Source organism: Apis florea, unplaced genomic scaffold, assembly GCF_048593485.1.
Source record: "Apis florea isolate Af1SG1 unplaced genomic scaffold, ASM4859348v1 contig_2190_pilon, whole genome shotgun sequence".
Classification (NCBI taxonomy): Eukaryota; Metazoa; Arthropoda; class Insecta; order Hymenoptera; family Apidae; genus Apis; species Apis florea.
In genome coordinates, this window is record NW_028256541.1 from 54,105 (window position 1) to 76,270 (window position 22,166).

The 22,166-nt window shown below is 19.4% G+C and overlaps 3 protein-coding genes across 4 annotated transcripts; 2 read left to right on the plus strand and 1 right to left on the minus strand.

Annotated features, from left to right (window-relative positions):
• The first annotated feature begins 559 nt into the window (after positions 1–559).
• Positions 560–3,831, plus strand: LOC100872277 (DGAT1/2-independent enzyme synthesizing storage lipids). The gene is made up of 6 exons (XM_003689728.4): positions 560–1,038; positions 1,341–1,479; positions 1,567–1,661; positions 1,752–2,113; positions 2,556–2,759; positions 2,853–3,831. Exons 1-6 carry the CDS (start codon positions 990–992, stop codon positions 2,958–2,960), a joined length of 957 nt encoding a protein of 318 aa, XP_003689776.1. The 5' UTR covers positions 560–989; the 3' UTR covers positions 2,961–3,831.
• Positions 3,734–5,902, plus strand: Fkbp12 (peptidyl-prolyl cis-trans isomerase Fkbp12). The gene is made up of 4 exons (XM_003689731.4): positions 3,734–4,224; positions 4,572–4,619; positions 4,837–5,023; positions 5,280–5,902. The coding sequence occupies exons 1-4, from the start codon at positions 4,188–4,190 to the stop codon at positions 5,335–5,337; spliced, it is 330 nt and encodes a 109-aa protein (XP_003689779.2). The 5' UTR covers positions 3,734–4,187; the 3' UTR covers positions 5,338–5,902.
• stmA (Protein EFR3 homolog stmA) lies at positions 5,893–17,612 on the minus strand. 2 transcript variants are annotated; one of them, XM_086915686.1, is made up of 16 exons: positions 17,410–17,612; positions 11,917–11,993; positions 11,316–11,431; positions 10,864–11,026; positions 10,563–10,715; positions 10,256–10,362; positions 10,020–10,160; positions 8,789–8,867; positions 8,558–8,693; positions 8,217–8,488; positions 7,930–8,102; positions 7,486–7,846; positions 7,213–7,409; positions 7,037–7,133; positions 6,796–6,951; positions 5,893–6,708 (listed from the first exon to the last, which is right to left on the minus strand). In XM_086915686.1, the coding sequence occupies exons 1-16, from the start codon at positions 17,489–17,491 to the stop codon at positions 6,559–6,561; spliced, it is 2,460 nt and encodes an 819-aa protein (XP_086771812.1). In that variant the 5' UTR covers positions 17,492–17,612; the 3' UTR covers positions 5,893–6,558. The 2 variants fall into 2 exon arrangements, with proteins under 2 accessions (XP_086771812.1, XP_003689777.1); XM_003689729.4 differs by lacking the exon at positions 17,410–17,612 and adding an exon at positions 12,134–12,259.
• Between the last annotated feature and the right edge of the window lie 4,554 nt (positions 17,613–22,166).

Below are 22,166 nucleotides of genomic sequence, written 5' to 3' on the forward strand. Positions count from 1 at the left end.
TGTGATTTATATTACTTGATTTTTATTTCCAATTTTTCAGCGCCATCTTCAAATGTTTCGTTATAAATTTATTATATAATTTAAATATTCTATGACAAATTATTTATATTATAAAAATTGTTTTAATCGGTATTTATAAATCGGTATTTATTATAATATTTACATTATTTTTGTATGTAATATAATTATAATTATTTTTGTTAAAATTTAATTTTTAAAAATTAAGAATGAATAATAATTTTACAATTACGAATTAACTATTTAATCGCTATTTAAAAAATAAAATTAATTAAAATAATTTAAAATTCATTAATAAATTACATGAAGTGAATTGTACACTGATAGAAATTATTATGTATTTCTTGAGATCTTTTTGAGAAAAAATTTCGTTAAAAATTATAAATTATACATATTCAAAGATATATTCAAAAATTTAAATATTTTTATTTTATAAATAATAAATATTTAAATATACAGTAATAAAACAATGAAATATTTATTCTATTTAATTATATAAATTAAAAGTTATGTAAAATGAAGTTAGCTACTAAAAATTTGCGATTATATTGATGTATTATAGTGAATTATACATATTGTTAGCTCAATGTTGTATTTGTGATTGTTTATATCAAGTATTTAAGAAATAAAAATAATTTTTAAATTTTAAATTTGCGATTCGTAAAATTTATACAATATTATTGAAAGAATAATTAAAATTCTTTATATATTTTATTAAAGTTTTATGAAATAATAAATGAAAGTGATATATTTTAGTGAAATGTAAACAACCCATATTGAAATATTTATGAGGCAATTAATAATCAAAGATAGTCATTTTGGAATGTAAATGAACGGAATAAAAAATATGAAAGATTGCAGAGTAAAGTTTTGTTATCGATACTGAATATGTGGGTGTTTGATGAAGAAACATTAGATTTTTCATAATTATAATATATTTACCATTATTTTCGCTTTTTCATAATTTAAATATGTTTTCCATAATATCCAATTTCCGAAAAATTTTAGAAGATATTATAGGTAAATATATTTTATATTGATATAGTATAATTTTATTTATTTAAAAAGAAAATTGACGTTAATAAATGCAATGAAAAAATATATAATATTATAAATATGTTTAGATAATAGAATAATTTTTTTTTATTAATAATATGTAATAATGTTTTTTTATTTTAAAAATAATTTTATAAATTTTTTATAATTTTTATATTTATTATATTTAGTTTTTATTTTTTTTCTCTATTTTATGAAAATTATATAATATATAATATTAAATAATAATAATGATTATATTCTAAATAATTTATATATTTTTTTAGTTGAATATATTGACATTGATTTTACACTTTGGTTATCGTGGCTTTTAATGCCACTTTTAATAACATTTTTACTTCCTCTTGTGATTGTGGTATTATTATATTTAACTGCATTAATATTATATGTATATAAATTACATAGGTAAGTTATAATTATATGAGTATATATTAAAAAAATAAATAAATATTATAATATAATATTATAATTAATAGCTTTTTATTTTAATAGAGTTAGATTAAGAAATGCATATGAGACAGATTGGAGAAATGCAGCTCGTAATGTAGTAGCTGCAGTTTGGGATGCTCATGGTTGGATTTGGTATGGTATGTTGCATATTAAATTATTTAAGTATATATTCATTTTCATAAAATATAATTAATTTTAGCTTCTACATATTTGCACATATTTTGTAGGATATGAAGTAATTGGAATTGAAAATATACCACAAAATAAACCAGTACTTTTTGTTTATTATCATGGAGCTATTCCTATAGATATTTATTATTTTATATCTAAAATATTACTTTTAAATTCAAGATTAATTCATACAGTAGCGGATAGATTTCTTTTTAAATGTCCTGGATGGTCTATTATTTCTGATGTATTAAAAGTTATACCTGGTACAATTCAAACATGCTCTGCTATTTTAAAAGAAGGTAATATGCTTGCCATTTCACCTGGTGGTGTATATGAAGCACAATTTGGAGATTCTTATTACCAATTAATGTGGAAAAAACGAGTAGGTTTTGCAAAAGTTGCATTGGATGCTAAAGTGGTAAGTTATTTTATTATATATATATATATATATATATATATAAAATTAATATATTTATAAGAAGCTTTGAAAGATTGATTTTAGAAATCAAAAAGAAAAGTTGATATATCATTTGAAACTTATTTATTAAATTATAAACAATTTTGCATTAGATAAAATCAGATGGAAATGACAACAGCGTGAAATAACTTTATTGTATTTCCATTTTGTTTTGTCTAATGCAAATTTTAATTGTTTATAATTTAATAAATAAATAAGCGACTTTTTCTTGTGTTTATTTTGTCTTTTAAAATTAATTCTCCAAAAATATCTCATGAATTATATAAATGTATTAACATATTGATATATATGTATATGTGATATGTATGATATATTATATTATAATATAATATATATATATATATATTATTGTTATAAAATACTAATATTTTTGTATTAACAGTGCATAATACCTTTATTTACAAAAAATGTTAGAGAAGCATTTAGAACAATCAGTTGGGGTAGAAGAATGTGGTTAAGAATATATGCTGCTACTAGATTTCCTTTTGTACCTATCTATGGTGGTTTTCCTGTAAAATTGACCACATATGTTGGTAAACCAATTTCATATGATGAAAATCTTTCACCGGAAGAGTTACAAATAAAGGTAATAAACGCAACTACTAAAATTTACAATTTTATTCTAAAAAAATAAACGATAATAATATGTGGGACAAAATAAATATTATTTCTGTTTTAGGTTGCTGATGCACTTAATAATTTAATAAGTCAACATCAAAGAATACCTGGAAATATATCATTAGCTTTATTAGAAAGAATATATATTCCAAAGAAAAAAGAATCATAATGTTAGCATTTACTTGAGTATTATAATATTGTATCTTATACTCTGAAGTAGAAAAGTATTTAAAAAATACTAATTGAATTTCTTAGAATTTATATCTATAATTTTATAGTGCTTACTATTTAATATTAATTGATAGTTAAGATTTTATTAAATTTAAAATTTATATAAGATATATAAAAAGAGTTAATTTTGCGGCAACAAAACTGTACTTATTTTTCAAGCATATCAATTTATCTGTTTTTTAATTTTTATATAAATATCTAATATATTATTATATATAATATATATTTTATCTTAATTTATTTTTAAGAAAATATATAATGAACAAATTTATTTACATTTGGATATATATTTTTAATATATTGATATATATTGATTTTTTTAATATCTATATTTTATATATTATATATATTAATACATAATAAATATCTATATTAATATAGTTGATATCAAATTTGTAATTTTATATATATAATTGAAAGAATAATCTTTTATTTAAATATATTATAGATGTATTTTTATTATGATTAGAGTTCTTAATGTAAATGATTTGTAAATATATTTTTTTGTTATATAAATTTGTGATATAATTATCTGTCAATAATTTTATATGATAAATTAGATATTATTAGATTAAGATATTAATAAAATAGTAAAATAATAATAAGATATCTAAATCACTTATTAGTTTATAAATAATATATAAATAAAATAGAAACAAAGAATAGAATTAAGAACTTATGTTTTTTTTAATATTATTATTATTAATTATTAACACAGCGTTTGTAATATTTAATCGTGCTATTTTTTTAAATATTATATAATATATATTAAAAATGATTAACAAATAAATAACCATTATTTATTCAAATTTTATAAATGCATATTGGATTAAATGAATATGAATATTCATGTAATATGAAATAATATTTATTTTAAATTTAGCGGAATCGGAAATGTTCGCATCGATTATCGTATATTAACCGGAAGATCTAACGTACAGCGAACCTAACGACGGCTTTTATAGTTAAAATTTCTTTCCCGAGGGTATCTTCGGATATCTTGTTATATTCATCGAACGGCTTTGAACAGATATCATTTTTTACAGCTATAAGAATCATATTTATGCGAATTCTACTTAACAGTAAAAACTGATTAATTTTGTACAACAAAAATTACTTATTTCTTTATTAGGATTTCGATTTCTGTAACGTAAAATAAATAATCATGGGCGTGGATGTGGAAGTTCTTTCTCCTGGAGATGGTAATTATTCTGTTCACGATTATTCTGTGATTTTTCGTTTTTCTTTTTTAATTATTGTTTCTTTTCAAGTCATTTTCAAATCATATTTTGATAATTATTTTTCTGTTCAATTTCAAATGAATGTTGTTAATTGTATTGCTATTAAAATATGCCGGAAATTTTAGTCGGTGAGATTTATTTACAACCTGAAAATTTATTTGCATATCTAAAAGCATAAACTTTTCGAATTATTCCATTTCAAATAAAGTGATTTCGATTTTTATCTAATATGGTTAAAAAATATAAATCGTTTTAGTACTTTATACTTTTCATTTATAATGCAAATTTCTTATATTTTATTTATATAGGCCAGACATATCCGAAAACTGGACAGACTGTAGTTGTTCATTATACAGGTAAATATTTTTAAAATGTTTCGTATATACTATATATATTAAATTTTATATATATATATATATTGATAATAATTTTTAAAAACAATCAGATTTACATTGTTTTTTAAATGTAAAATATATTTACATTATAATATCCCTATTAAGTAAAATAGTTTTATTTGTTGACATAGATTATTTTAAATTTTAACTGAAATTTTAACTGTTAAATATTTGATAGGTACCCTTGACAATGGAAAAAAATTTGATTCAAGCAGGGACCGTGGGGTACCGTTTAAATTTAAAATAGGCAAAGGAGAAGTTATTAAAGGTTGGGACCAAGGAGTTGCTCAAATGTGTGTTGGAGAACGTGCTAGGTTAACTTGTTCGCCAGATTTTGCCTATGGTAGCCGAGGACATCCTGGAGTATATCCTTTAATACAATAAACATTTTAAATATTATTCTACTCATAATTTCAGAATTAAATATAGATAAATCATAATAAAATAAATTTCATACTTTGTGAAATGTATTAATTTCTTAAATTAACTATTATAATAATGCTTTTTATTACTACTATTATTACTCTTAAATGAATTTTTTAATAATATAATATTTAATTATATTATTAATTATATAAAAAAAATTTAGCTATTATAGTATTATCCTTGACATAGATACACTATTCCTCCAAATGCTGTTCTCATCTTTGATGTGGAATTATTAAAGGTGGAGCCTTGAAGTGTTTTTCAAGTATATCAAATTGGCCGTATACATCGGAATCACAGATTTTTAAATTAAATGCTTCGAATTATATTATGTTAAACAATCATTGCACGAGAATGCATGTCTCGCGTATTAATTTAATTGCTCATAAAAATAAAAGCAAAAAAAAAAAATTAAAATTTTAATTCTGCATTTCATTAATTATTCTGCATAGATATATATATTATAAATTAAAATTAAAAATCTCAGAAATCATCAATGACCAATTATATGATGTGAGATATTAAAATATTTTTTTCACACTCTTATGTTGTAATTAAATTAAAATTTATATTCATTTTGAAATTATTTGCATTTTTATATCATGAGTAATTGAATTAAAATAAATTTTGAAGCATTCAAATTATAATTCGAATAATCTGTGTTCATTCCAATTACTTAGTACTTGATAAACAATCACCTGGATATTTTGTACAAAATCTTTCAATGATGCAAAAAGAAATACTGTAATAATGGTAATGTAATAGTATGAACATTTACACAGAAATATTCAATAAAAAAAAAACTATCTTGTCTTCAAGTATATGAATATATTTATTAGCCCATAGTTACATTTATCTATTATTTAAATTTTTTTAATTTTTATATTTATATATACAATTTTGAATAAATTTGATGTTTTAAATAATTAATTTTGTTAAAGTTTTTTTAATTATATTATATTATATTAGTGATAGGCAAGTTATTAAAACAAATCTTATTAATAAAAATAACATTGAAAATATATCATATAATTTATAAATATAATATTAATGTATATCAATGATACTGATATACAAACATATCAAATTATATAATGAATTTTTAAAAAAGATTATTTTGTGAATTGCATATTACTAGTTTACATATTATAAATAATAAAATAATTTTGAATTGTTTTTTTAATATTTTTGATAATAAATTTATCAAAATTGAAATAATTATTTCAATTAGAAATAAATATTAATAATAAATATTTATAATTTATAAATATTTAAAAAAATACATATATACATATATTAATAATATAATAATAATTAATTTTAAGTATCATTGCACTTATCAAATAAATTATGTAAAAATATTATTTTTTAACATAAAAATATATTAATGTAAATGAATTAAATCGATTATAATTGACATAACAATTGTATAAAGTCCAACTTAATAAAAATATCATAATAAAGAAAAATTATTTTAATAAACAAACAACTCTGGGAAATGTATTTCATAAGCTGGAGCTTGATTTGGTTTCGTATCTGTTGGTGGTCCTGGTTGATTTGAATTTCGTGGATCAACAGATAATGTGTTAAATATTTCTGATAGTTTACTTTGTAAAACATCATGCTGTAAAATTATTTATTTTTATAATAAAGTAAAGTAATAAGATTATTATTATTATTATTATTATTATTATTATTATTATTATTATACCTTTGGTTGTGTTTTTGATACCAAATCTTGAAATGGTGCGTTTCTAAAAAAATGCGATAACTGTAATCGTTTTTCTTCTTCCATTACATGATTATTGTTATTTTCAGTTAGAATTCGTTTCATACTTTCAAAAGTTAACTCTTCTCCTGGCAATTTCTAAAAAAAAAAAAAAAAAACATTTTATAAAAAAATAAATCATTAGAAAAATACAAATAAATTAAAAATATATGCAAAGATGTACTTTTTGAACACCAGGAGATGAACCACCACTATCTAATTCCGCGGCACCAGAATTAATATCGCCTAATGAATTTCTTCCGCTATCGACCCATGAATGCCTAAAGAGAGAAAAATAAAATTTTGATAATTTTTTAACTAATAAAATAAGAAAATAAAAATTTAAATTGAAATAATTACCGATGTTGTAATGAAATACTATTATAACCAGATCCTTGTTGCAATTTTCCGCTGTCAAGACCAGCTCCTTTTAAACATTCACTTAAAACGGTTTGATCGACTAATAGAACGGGTGATAATCTAGAAGATAAGCCAATATCATACTGAGATTGTAAATCAGGTAAAAGATGAGATGCTTCCTTTCGCATTTCTATAATCTTAAAAATAAAAAAAAATAAAAATTTAAAAAACCAGAATTATTGCACATGTAGAATGAAATAAGTTGTAACTTACTTTATTTGCGTAATCCATAAGTGAAGTAATATTACAAACATAAGATATTAATACAAGCAAACTTATGACAATAGCGTGCAAATTAAATTTCAACGAAATACTGATTTGGCCACTTGTTAAAGATAAATCCTGAAGACTCAGTACTAATCTTAGTAATTCTAATACTGTTTCTTCTGAAGCCAATTCTACGGCAAGTAATGCCAATGTTGTATATATAGATTCCACGTTTTCAACTTTGTTACTTGCCAATTCTAATGATTCGTATAATGCTAAATAGATTTCAGGGCCATGTTTACGAATAAAGATCACGTCTGGCCTGGATGCTTTTTCAATGGTAAGATCAAGTTGTGCAACATTTACCCTATTAAATATAAAATTGTGTTTAAAATAATTCAATTTGTTTAATTACAATAATTTAAATTAAAAATATTCGTTATAACTTACGTAGGTTTTGCGAGTTTTGTAATATTTTGATGCCTATCGATTAAAGTATGAAAGATTTTTTGTACTAAAAGTCGCATTTCAGCATCTGCTGCCAATGACATTCTTAATAATGGCTCCAAAAAACTTGGTGGAAATGTTGTATTTAAATGTATAGTTTGATATTTTGTGCCAACCTAAAATATATTTATAAAAATGTAATGTATATATGTACATATATACACATACACACGTGCGCGCAGGCGCCTAATGTATTTTCTTGTGTTTTTATTGTGTTAATAAATAATTACTTTTAAAAGAGATTTTAGAAGAATACTTTGAAGTAATACATCTCCTTTACCAACTGAAACTATACGATCTGGTTGACTATATGGAACTTTACTCATTATAAACATCATAATTTCTATTTTCTGGTAATCTGGAAGATGATTTGCAAATTCTCCAAGGGCATTAATAAGTGCCTCTTGATATAATTGTTCATCATTACTTGAAGATTGATTTCTTGTTACACTAACTCTAAGATGAGATAGTAGAGAATTTATTATTTCCAAAACAGAAGGACCTTTAAAAAATATTATGTTTATTAATTTTATAATACAAATTTATTTTATTATTTTTTATTAAAACATACCAACACTTTCACCAGCTGCAATTGAAATAATTTTAGATAAAGTATCAGCTATACTTGTTCGAATTTTGGGAGACGATTTCGAATGATCATCAAGATGAGTCATCAATGCTTCCACAACTGTATAAGAATATTGTGACTAAAAATATATATAATTATATACTTTTCTTTTTCAAATACTTATTAATAAATAATAATATTTATAATAATAATATTTATTGATTGTTTACTAACCTGAATTGAAAACATAATAATTCTAAAAGTATGAATTGCAAAATAATTAGGAACCCATAATTGATGATTATCTAAGTGTCTGCAAATAATTTTTATATCATTATTTTTATTTTTAATAAATATTACTTGTAATTATTTTTGTTTTTAAGAAAAAATATACAAGATAGTCTTTTGTTCATTTTGAATATCTTCATTATTTTTAATAATATGAATAAATTTTATTTCGTTTTATGAAAAAGAAAAATAATTTGATTTTTGTATGAATAGATGTGTTGAAGACATTTCAAAATCATCTGTATTTTTTGATCAAGATATGATCAATATAAATTTATAAATTTTTTAATACATGATAATCGTTTTAACCAATTTAACGAGCTATTATCAAGGTCATTTATTTAATGTTATCTATTTATGAAATAGTTTTCTTTACTTTAGAAAAGATGTTCAAATTGTTGATTATTTGTGACAATGCAAAGTTGTAATCTTTGAATTATTGAATCATATACATATTTTATTCTTTGAGTTTATTTCAACACATGCTGCATTTTTAATTTATTAAATAATCATTAAATAATATGACTGCAACATAATGGATGCTCAGCGCATTACATTTGAAAAATAAGAAATATTTTAAATAAACTTTATCTAAATGGATGAAGATTGAACAGAGTCAGTTTTAAAACTGATCTTCTAATTAAACTTCTAATTAAACTTGGACTTTTTTTGGGAAGAAGTCTTAAAAACATTGTTTATCAAGAATAAATTATGTTAAAAAATAAAAAAAAACAAATAAAATGTACATGTTCAACAATAATTCAAAGCTTGTAACTTTGTAAATGATTAACATTTCATACATTTTCTCTAAAATAAAAATGATATTATATAAGCAGATTTGATTTTAAATGATTTTTTGAATTTTTTAATAGTTTCTTGAATTGGTCTTAAAGCGGTTATCATGTAGATATAAAAAAAAATTACAGCATTTTGGACAAAAAAATGCAAATAACCTTAAAATGTCTCAATGCGCTCATTCATACAAAAATACATTATATTATATTTTTCCTCATATCAAATAAAAACATCATATATAAAATTTTTTTATATTATTACAAATAACGAAAATATTCAAAATGGACAAAATGATTAGACTATTTTATACATGAAATAATTTATACTTTAAATGACAAATCTTAAATTCTAAACAATTAATTATTATTAATTAAAAACAAACCTTAGAACAGGTCTAATAACACATCTAATATGACCAAATGATGCTCGTCCAACTAATTCTCGCATACAAGTTTCTGCAAATTGTGGTGGATCAGATTGTTCTGTGGGATTATTTTGCATTGTATCTTCTTTACTAGAATATCTATAAAATAAAATTATTACATAAATAGTAATCAATTATATTACAGTAATGAATATAAGTATTCTAAATAAATATAAATATTCATTTTATATTACCTTGAATTCTGCATATTATATAATAATGATGGAACAATTTTATCCATATGTACAGGTTCCCAAATATTTTCTACCAGATCATCAGAAAGTGTTTTTCTTACGACACCCTGCATTAGTTTTAATTCATTAGTTTTAATGAAAACATATAATAATAAATTAATTATATTTTGATATTTAATTGTATATTAATTATGATATATTATATCTTCAAAATAAATATATATCTAATTTCGACTTTAATACATAAAATATAAAATATATTTATTGAATTATTAGTTATAGATATGTGAATATATAAAAATCATACTTGTAATCCCTGAATTCCAGCAAGTCTTATCTGTTTGCGAATTGCAGGGTCATTGTGGTTTGAGTGGCACATTGCAGAGTATTTTGATACAAAGAAATCGTAACGTGTGTGATAAGACGGCGTATCTTGCTCGATGTTGGCAAACCGGACAAACTAGAAGAAGCCAGCACTTTGTTCAACTGAATTAAAAGATGTTAAAAATGAAATTATTTTTAATAAATTAAATAAAATTCTCATATATATATATATACACACACATATAAATATAATATAATATTTTAAATTATTTAATGAAACTTACAGATTGTGTTGCTAATATTTGTAATTGTGGATCTGTAGATTCCAATAATTTCTGTATCATTTTTAAAAAACTTTCAACAAATAAATTTAAAGTTTGAGCATGACATGCTACTAAAAGCTGATCCATTGCTTCCATTGCAATGACCACAAATCCATTTCTTCTCCTATATTATAAATGTGTTTATTTTAAAATTTTTATATGAAGATGATTTAATACAAATGATAAATATGAAAATATTTAATATATTTAAATGAGATTTTTCAAAGTAATTGATTAATAATTATAATTATAACATATATAACATATAATTATTTATATGATATAATATATAAGAATATATAATATATAATATAAATAAATAAGAATTTATATAATCACATGAATATATACTTTTTATAGTTATTAAATTAATTATAAGCAATTTTTTATTATTTAAATTCTTTTTATCATACCTGTAAATATCTCTGGAAGCTCTTTGAAATAAATATTCTCCAATTCTGTCTAGTTTTTCTGGACTGCTTAATGAATAAAAGGTCAGTTTTTCCATGTTATTTTTTACTAAGCCATCCTAATTATAAAAATTAATTTATATTATCAAAAATATTAATATTTATTTATTTATATAGTAAGATTAATATTTAAAACTATTGAATTAAAAATTAGATTTTAATGGTGTATTAATAAATTTAAATTTGCTCAATACTTTTTTTTACTTATATAGATGAATTTTTTATAATGATATATTTTTATCTAAATGGGACATTTGTAAATTAGAATTATTAAATAAAAAATTCGATTAATTTAGAATAATATTATAAAATTTTGTATATAATATTTAATTTTGTATATATAAAATATACAAAATATAATCATATAAATTAATTATAATTTTAATAAATATTTTTATTTAATGAAAAAAATTATATTTATATATTTTTAAATAAATTATATTTAAATAATTATCTATATTTTGTATATAATATATATGAAAAATTACTAGAAAAGAAAGTATACAAAAATTATAAGCATTTTTTATTGATATTAAAAACTTACTTGAGGATTTACTGGAAAAATATTATCGACAAGTCTTTTATATCGTGGACGCAAAGCTGAACAACACCAACAACAACCTGATATAAATAAAAAAAAAATATTAAAAAACATATTTCCGTAAAGTGTATCAAATAAACGATAAAAACAATAAAATATAATAAAACAGAATAAATTTCACAAATAAATTACATATTTTAAAATAAATCATGATACTTACCAAACATTTCGTTACAATTGAACTGTACTCACGGACAGACTTCGATCGACTGATATAACCAATAGAATATGTACGTAATTTTTAAGCAATAAAAAACCCTATATGATCTCTTTGTACGTCATTTTTACTTTCTTGTAAAATATTGTGCAATATAATTCTTTATAATAATTAAAATATACATGACAATTATTTATAAATATATAATAAATATTTTATAGTATATTATATCTTTATATCACAGACGAATTATAATTGTTTTTAGAAACAAATGTTACACAAAAAAAAAATAATCGATAATATTTCTTTCGTTTTTATCGATCTAAAGAAATCGATATGATTAATATATAAGAAAAATCAAAAGATGGCAGCATTATATGTATTTTTTGATATGTAGATATCTATATGTACATGTAGATATCTATATTTACTAAAAAATTTATTATTTACTATAAAAGATTTCAAATTTTTATTAAATTGAATATGATATTAAAGATATAAATAAAAATATAATATAGTGAATTTATTGATTAGCTTTTTATTTTTAAAGAGTTTGAAGTATGTTGTAGAATATCATTTTTCTTTTATATACAGAGTTTCCCAAAAATATGGAAATATCCTTTAACTGAAGTAACAACATTGTTGTTTTTTTTTGTAAAAACTTTCATTATAATTTTATTAATAAGTTATTAATAAAAAAAACATTAGCTAATCACAGAGTGCATAACCCAATCAAACCGTGACAGTAGCATTGACTATTTGCAGGCGATCGAGCACGAACAATTAATATATGTTGAAAAAAGTATATTGAACATAACAAATATTTTTTTATCAATATAAAAAAATTATATCACGAATAATTAATAAACAATAATATTCAATATGTTTTCTTCCATATATGTTATTTGGATTTGTTCGTACTCAATTGATAGCACATAGCCAATGTAGCTCAATTATATGCTTCGAAATTGATCAACATTTTTTATTAATAACTTGTTAATAAAACTATAACGAAAACTTTTGCAAAGAAAAAACTCAATTTTCAGAAATCTTCAGTTAATGAATGTTCTCACATTTTTTAAACATTTTAAATTTGAAATGTGATCGTTATTAAAATTTTTTATAATTAGTTTTCAAATTATTTGTAAAAAATCATACTATATATTGAATTTTGTCTATATGTATATTTTGTTTATGTATTAATATGCAAGCGAGACTTATTTATAAAGAATTGTTAATTATTTATATTTAATGTCTATAAATAATTATTTATATATCTCTCTTTAATATTTTTTATTTTATTTATGAAATTATTTATAAAATTAATTTTTTTAGAATTAAAATTTTTATATCAATTTATTTATTATTATGATATTTAAATATAGAATTATTGAATTTAATTATTTATAAAATTATTATTATTATAATTATTTTTGATTTTTAATAAAAATTTTATAATACTATTACGTTTAATATAATTATATATTACATTCAATGTAATATTGTAAATAATTATTTTATTTACATAAAATATTGATATTAATTAATTATTCATATTTCATTCTATTTTATTCTATAATTATAGATATACATTTTATTCTTTTATTACTCATATTTTATTATAATAAACATATTAAAAAAAATAATAGCATTGAATCATTTGAAATCTGATCAATATTAAAATTTTTTAAACATAAATTATATTAAATATTTTTAATATAATTTTTTCTAATTTATTAAAATATAAATTAAATTATGTTATTGCATTTAATCGTATCAACGTTAATAAATTTAAAACAAAATTTATTTAATTATTCATCTTCTATAATTTTTTCTCAGTTTTATTTTTTTTACTAAACAATTATGAAATTTTTATAATTCAATCATTATTGTATTTTTTTTTTATATATTATAGATTAGATTTTTATATTTATCGAACGAAATACGAATTTTACAAATTAACAAAAAATTAAAATTTTTTATTGTATGTTGAATGCAAAAAATTTAAATGTTATTTCCTAAGTAAATCTTGCATACATAGTAAAAATGAATTGCATTTTTTTCATTTTTTTATTATAAGAAATGTAATTTATATACATATATATACATAGGGCATTTCAATTAATTTAATCATCTCGAATAATTATGAAACATATTGCAATAACTAATAAATTTTTTTCTATAAGTATACCAATAAGGCGATTTTTAATAATCATAAAGAATTAATTTAAAAAATACATATTATTGATCACAAAATAATGTTTGCATTAGACAAATTGATTATTAACATTTTTAATAAAATTAATAAAATGGAAATACAAAAATTTTTTTAAAGATATTACTATAAGATTTCGTTACAAAATATATATATTCATTTATGGATATCGATTATCGATGATTTTAGTATAATAGTTTCCTTATCAAAGATATAAAAGAATTACGATAGATGTTGTAGAGATAATTTTCCAATGAATGGATCAGTCGCGAAAATTGAATTGAAAATTTCTATAGCCATTAGATCTTATTAGATTTTCATTTTAGAAAACATTTAAAAAATAAAATATATTTTAATTCATTATCGACACAAAAAAATATCAAGCAAATATAGTACATTTTCATAAATAATTAAAAATACTATTTTTTTATTAAAATAGATTATATTAAAGTTGAAAGATATAAGTTTAAATACTTTATTTTAATTTTCAGATAATAAATATATATTAATGATTATTTTATTAATATATTGTTAATTTTAGAATATTGAATATTTAGAATATAAAATATATCGTTTATTTAGAATATATAAAAGTCAATATATTTTTATGTAAAATTTGATATATTACTGATTTACGATATAAAAAATAGGTTATTGCATTTAAAAAAATTAAGATGAAATTTTGAAATTTTTAAAAATTTTCAGTCATAAAAAAAATTCATACATTTATTTAAATTTTATGTCTTAATTTTTTATAAAAAAATTCCATGTTTCAATTTTCGTAAAATCATTTAATAATTATTCGAAATGATCGAATTAACTGAAACACTCTGTATGTTAATATGTGTCCGATAAAAAAAAACTATTTTAAGATAAACGCATGAGCGATTGATTGTCAGTCAAAGTGATTCACAATTTTCCGTTATAAGATGTTAATATAGTCTTCAAAAATCAATAATATACAATACTAGTCTATAAATGTACTATTGTACTATTGTAAATGTGCTATATGAAAATTATTTTCTATACATATATAGTATATTATATAAAATATTAATATATATTGATGGAAATCTATGGAGTTGAAAGATCGATTCTACAGTCAAAAATAAATATAAAAATTGATACATAAATATATAAAAATTGTCAATTGAGATTTATTTATTAATAATCATTTATTATAATTATAAGCAATTTAAGTTTGTATTAGAGGTAAGACGAAGTTAGAGAGATAGATGATGGAGATAAAATTGTTTACTTTATTATTTTATTGTTTCGTTTCGCAAATTTTTATTATTTATAATTTACTAAACAAGTCTTAATTAATATTTTTATATATCAATTTTTATTTTGATTTCTAGAATTGATCCATCCACATTGTGTCCACAATATGTATAAATATATATATATATATATAAATTTCCATATATTAATTTTGTATAAATAGTTTAAACAATTAAATATATTTAAAATGTAAACTTCCTTTATATGAATTATATGAACGAATATATATAACGAATATAAACGAAATTCTATATGAAAATGCTTGATTATCCAAACTATCGGCGAATATCACTCTATTTATATAAACATTTTTAAAGTATAATTTGAAATATACATTATATATATAATCTATAATATAGAATAGTAAAAAATTAATTCATTAAACATAACAGTTGCAAAAATTGTTTTTAAATTTGTAATATCATATATATATAATATATATGATGTATATATGATATATATATATATATATATATATATATATATATATATATATATCATTAATTATATCACATACAATATATATGATATATATTATGATATATTGTTATGTATTTTAGAAAAAATATTTTGTGAAATCCTTGAATATGAATTTCTAATTTTTAATTGGATGAAAAAGCCTAGCTGGCTATTATATAAACAGCTTAGTACTTGTCCTTTAATAAGTTCATATACATAAATGGAATTTTATTACAATATAATAATAATATAATAATATAATAATAAATTTATTAATTTTGTATAAATTATTAATAAATTTTTATTATTTTTTAATTTATTTTTAATATTTTTATTTTAATTTATTGTTAATTTATTAACATATTAATTACAATCGATAAAAATATTCAATAAAAATAAAATAGAAAACCTTTAAGCATTAAATAAAAATATAATTAATTGTCTTATAAATGTATCAAAAATATTTTATTACATTGATATTAAAAGATATCAAAAGTTTGTATTATATAATATTGTATTCTGTTAAATATTATAATCTATATAATTTAAAGATAATTAATTTATTTCATAAAATTTTTAATTATGATTAATATCAGGAGTAAAATCTATAGCAAATAAATGATAAAAATTTAATAGTTAATAGGCATGCGCTTTTGTTGATTATAATTCACAATGATTGTTAAATAAATTTAACGCATTTGCATTTATATTTATTTTTTCTTAGCATTATAATTATAAAAATTTTCCAAGAATAAAGTAATTGTTTTATAAATAATTTGATTACAGTAAAAAAAAATATATATATATATATATATGTTTATTCGATTTATTGATGGTTAATATAAGTAATATTCACTATTTTATATAAACTTCATATAGTATTTCATTTGAAATTATTATTTTCATTTTTGTTATTAATATTATTCGCTGCAAGAAATGTTTAAATGAAAGTTAGAGAGATGCATTTCGAAAGATGCATATTCTGATGTTATTGTTTTTTTAAATAGATACATAAAAGATATTAATTTTATTTTTTTAAATGGAATCATATGTTTTTTAATAAATTGTTTGAATTAATACGAAATTTTCTATAAAAAGAAATATTATATTTTATATATGTTTATAAATTCGAAATTTATAAAAGTTATTGTGTTTATGAGAAAAATTAGATAAAATGATATTTCCTAAACTAATTATTTTTAAATATATAAAATAAAAATCTTTTATTTAAGATTTCGTCTTCAACTAAATTAAATTTGGAAAAAAAAGTACTATTTTACTATTTTATCATAGTACAAACGGACTCAATCATAGTACTCACAGCCTGGGTCAGTGCACTTCCGTACGAGTGTTTCAAAAACGTCAGGTATTTCCGTTTCAAGACAGCATCGGATCATAGCCATCTCTTTTAATAACTCTGTATCCCATTCGTGATTTCATCGAAACATTTAATTCTTTTTTAAATTATTTTATCACGTTAACTTATCATTATTATCTTCTTAACTTCTTATATATATAAGTTTATTAAATGAAGACCAACCATGAGAGATTAAGCGATTAATACTGATAGTGATGCTCGGCGTCGCGACGCCTGTGCCCCACTAACCCGTATTTCACGCACGAGGCTACCCTTGGCAATACTTTCTCTGACTACGTCACACGCGCCTGTGCAGAGGGTTGTCGACGTGAAGCAGGGGTAAGGAAGAGGAATAACCCCGTGGCGTTCTGCTAACAAAGCTTATCCTCGTCAGGGTCGCGGCCTGCATAAATCAATGCTAAAAGAGGATAGAACAGCTATCACAGTAAGCCAAATATAGAGATTGAGGATGAATTTAATTCGTTGTTAAGTTTTTGTTCATTTTTAACATTTAATAATATTAAAAATTTAAAATTTTAATATTTTTAAAATTTAAATAAAATTAATAATAAATATTACTTGATAATATTAAATTTCTATATATAATTGAAGTATAATTGAAGATATTATAGTAAAACAGAGACAAATTCATTTCGATTTCTAAGTTATGTGCAATAGAAAAAATTCTATATTGTCTGTAAATTAAATGTAAATGTAAATAAATAAAAATAAAAAGTGATTTAAATTTAAAATTAAATTTCTTAAATTTTTTTTGTACAACAAGAATGCAGATCTGATTTTTGTATTTCTTTTGCATTTAATGAAACACTTTCTATAAATAATATAACAATTAATAAATTTCGTTTTTTTATTGTTAATTAATAAAAAATAAAAAATAACCATGTTTTTAATATGAGTTTAAAATTATATGAGTAATTTGATATTTGAAAAATTCACCAAAAATTCATATAAAAATTTACTTTAATAAATATTACTTCAATAATTATCGATTTAATTATTAATAATTATTAATTATGAAAATATATAATTATTTTTTTAATTATTTCTCTTTTTAAGTAAGTAAGGCTCTTTGTAAATCAGAATAAATATTTTATAAATTATTATAATTTAAATTAAGTTATTATTTAGATATTTAACTGTAATTAATTTATTATAAATAATAATATTATAAATAGATCTGTTCATTTTTTATTAAAAGGTTTTGAATTGTTTATAATTGCTATTCTATCTTAATTTATTATTATTTATTTTCGATGAAAAAGTTGAAAATTTTTGTAAAATAGGGAAGACCAGAATCGGAAAGAAAAATATTGTTATCAATTTAATAATTACTAATCACTTTGCAAAAATATATATTTCTTCAATTAATATATTTTTTTAATATTAAATTGAATCAATCAATTTTATAAGTAATTTTTTTAATTTTTCTAATGTTTGTATATGGATTTCTCTTTTTCTCATTACAACTTTTTCAACATTGTAATTGCTGAGAATAAAAATTATAATATATCATACCATGTATTTGCTTAAGAAAGTAATTAAATTTAAAAAAAATTAATGATTTTAAAACAAATGAATAGAATTGCAGAAATCATATCAAATTAATATTTTGGAAATTCATTTATAGAATTATAAAAAATGTAAATAATAATGTTTCTTTTTATACTTCAATAATTCAATAATTCCAAATTTTGTGTTATTTCACTTTTCTAATAAATAACAAATATCATTGTAATATAATTTCAGTGTAATTATTTTATTATCTATAATTTACAACATTAATAATATAAAACAAAAAGTTTATATATTTGTATGTTTATATGTATATTATATATATATATATATATATATATATATAACATATATATTATATATATATTGTCTAAAAATTTTTGAATAATAAACTTTAAAATCATATGTAAAAATGTATACATCTCAACGATTTATAAAAATTTATAGTGATGATGTAATAGCAATAAAATTAAAATATATACATCTATATATTTATTAATTATAATCCAAGTTATATATATATATATATTTGAATGTAAAAATAATATGAACATCGATATATAATAATCTACTTTTATACTTTAATTGCATTTCTCATTCTTTTTGATTTACAATTTATTTATAACTTTATTATATCAAAAATATAAATTTTAAATACTTGTTTGATTTTGATTTTATAATTTTACTACAATGCATCTAACGTTAAGTATATGATTAATTTTAATCTACATAACATATATTGATGTAAATTAATTCGCAGCATATATTTAATAAATAAGCAATCGCACAACATATATGAGAAATATATTAAAATTTTTTAAAAAAATATTAAAATATTTATTGTATCTTCTTTCTGATTTTATTGTATCAAAGTCCATATTTAATTTTATCTTAAATGTGATTGTTCATTATTACATATTTTTCAAAAGTGTATAGAACATATATTTAATGATATTATTAGATTTGTGATACTAAAAGAATGGATACTAAAAGAAGATAAAACCAAGAAATATTTAAAACACTATTTATTTAATATTTTAAATTCAATTTATCAAAATTTACATTTATATTAAGTGTTCTATTTCTAGAAGAATAACAGAATAATTCTGAAAGATTAAAAAAGTGAAGAAAATTGTTACATTCAAAATATATTTGGAACTATGCAAAAAAAGAAAAAATATTGCATTAATGTAAATTAATGAATTTAATATATTAAAAGCTAAAAATGCTAAAAAATTATCTGATATTGACAAACTTTTAAAAAAACATTATTATGATAATTGATAAAATAGTAGTGATTTAGTATAATATATAATATTATAAAAATATAAATTATATTATAAAATATTATAAATTATAAAAATATAATTGAACAGTTAAATTATAGATTTCATGATTTTGAAGATGAACAATATATACGGATAGAAACCGGACAAATATCAAACTTTCTAACTCTTCCAAATTTTTGTACAAATTAATATTTAGTGTTGAAAAAAATATATTTTTTTGAATTATTTATATTTTATTGATTTAAATTTTTTTATGTTTTAAATAAATTAATAAAAATAATTAATTCTTATTAATTATTATTATTAATTATTTTCAGAATTCATTTTGTAATAATAAAAGTAATTACATTCAGTTTATTATTAAAAACTGCTCATATCTGAAGGTCATTATCAAAAGTTATCATCTACAAAAATTATCATTAATATTTTCAAAAATAATAAAAATAATATTTTTCAAATTTAATATTTCTTAATATTGATTTCATTCGAATTTATTCGATCCAACACGATATTTGAAATTCGATTATTTTTATAATGATATCACGTATTACACATTACATTTTATGTTTTTCCTTATTTCTTCCAATTAAAAAAAATGAAATCAAATATAATCGTAATGATAGAAATTAGATAAAACTAGCCTTAATTCGCAGTAAATTATTATAAAATATAAATATATTATATGTTATAAAATAAATGATAGAAAATGTTATTAAACAATATTGTATAAGATAAACAAGAAAAAAAAGAATATAAACAAGATAAAAAAGAAAATAAATAAGAAAATTTTTAGATAAATACAATAATTATAATAATAAAACAGAAGCTTTCATATTGTATTAGAAGTGCGGTAATCTTGTAACATTCGACAATTGGTAATCACCGACTAGTTCATTATGTCTGATTATAAGAGAATAAAATCTCTGATATCTGAAATTATAGAAAAACATTGTTATTTGCATTCTATATTTAAAATTACAAAATTGAAAAATAATTAAATAATAAAAAATAATAATTAAATCTTTAAGAGTTCAAGTTTTTTATTTTTGATATTTTAAGGATTTTAAATGAATAAAAAAAAATTGTATATTATTTATCCTCAAAAAGTTGTAAATATTATTTATTTATTCTGCATATTTTCAAAGTTTCATAATCTTCTTTTGCGAATTGAGAAATTGTCAATCGCAATAAATTTTTAATTATTATTTACTATATTTTATTTATATTGTTATAATTAATAATTTTTGCAATAAATTATCTTTTATTAATGATTTGCTTATCCTTTTCATTTAACATTTACAATCATTAATGCATCAAAGTTTATCACGAAAATAATATGTATTTTGAATTGTTAAATTTTATAATAAAATTTTTATCAATTAAGAAATAATAATATAATATGTTTAATTTTTTTAAATTAATTTATGAAGAAAAAATTAATCAATAAATTTATATATTATTCATAAAAATGCAATATGGTTACATATCAATCGATATTATTACAATGGTATAGAATCAATGATATATAAAGTTGAAGTTCCATAATGAATCTTGCAAATGAGTGGGCTTTGGTTGACCCACGTCTTGCGATACCAAAGACGGCAAGGACAGTGGAACAGTGTTGATGATGTCATCTTTCACTGACAATACTAATTAATATTAAATTCAAAATGAAAATACACTTCCGGACAAAATAATAAATATATTCTATAATTTTCAATGTTTTTAATGCAATTTATCAAAATTTTATACTCAATTTATATTCATATAAAGTATTTTTTGTTTAATAATGCAGAAAAATTCAACTTTCAAATTTAATTGATTTATAAAATAAGTGTAACAAAATGATAGCATATATATGAAAAATAAATTAACAAAGTTTTTTGCTTAAAAATAAAA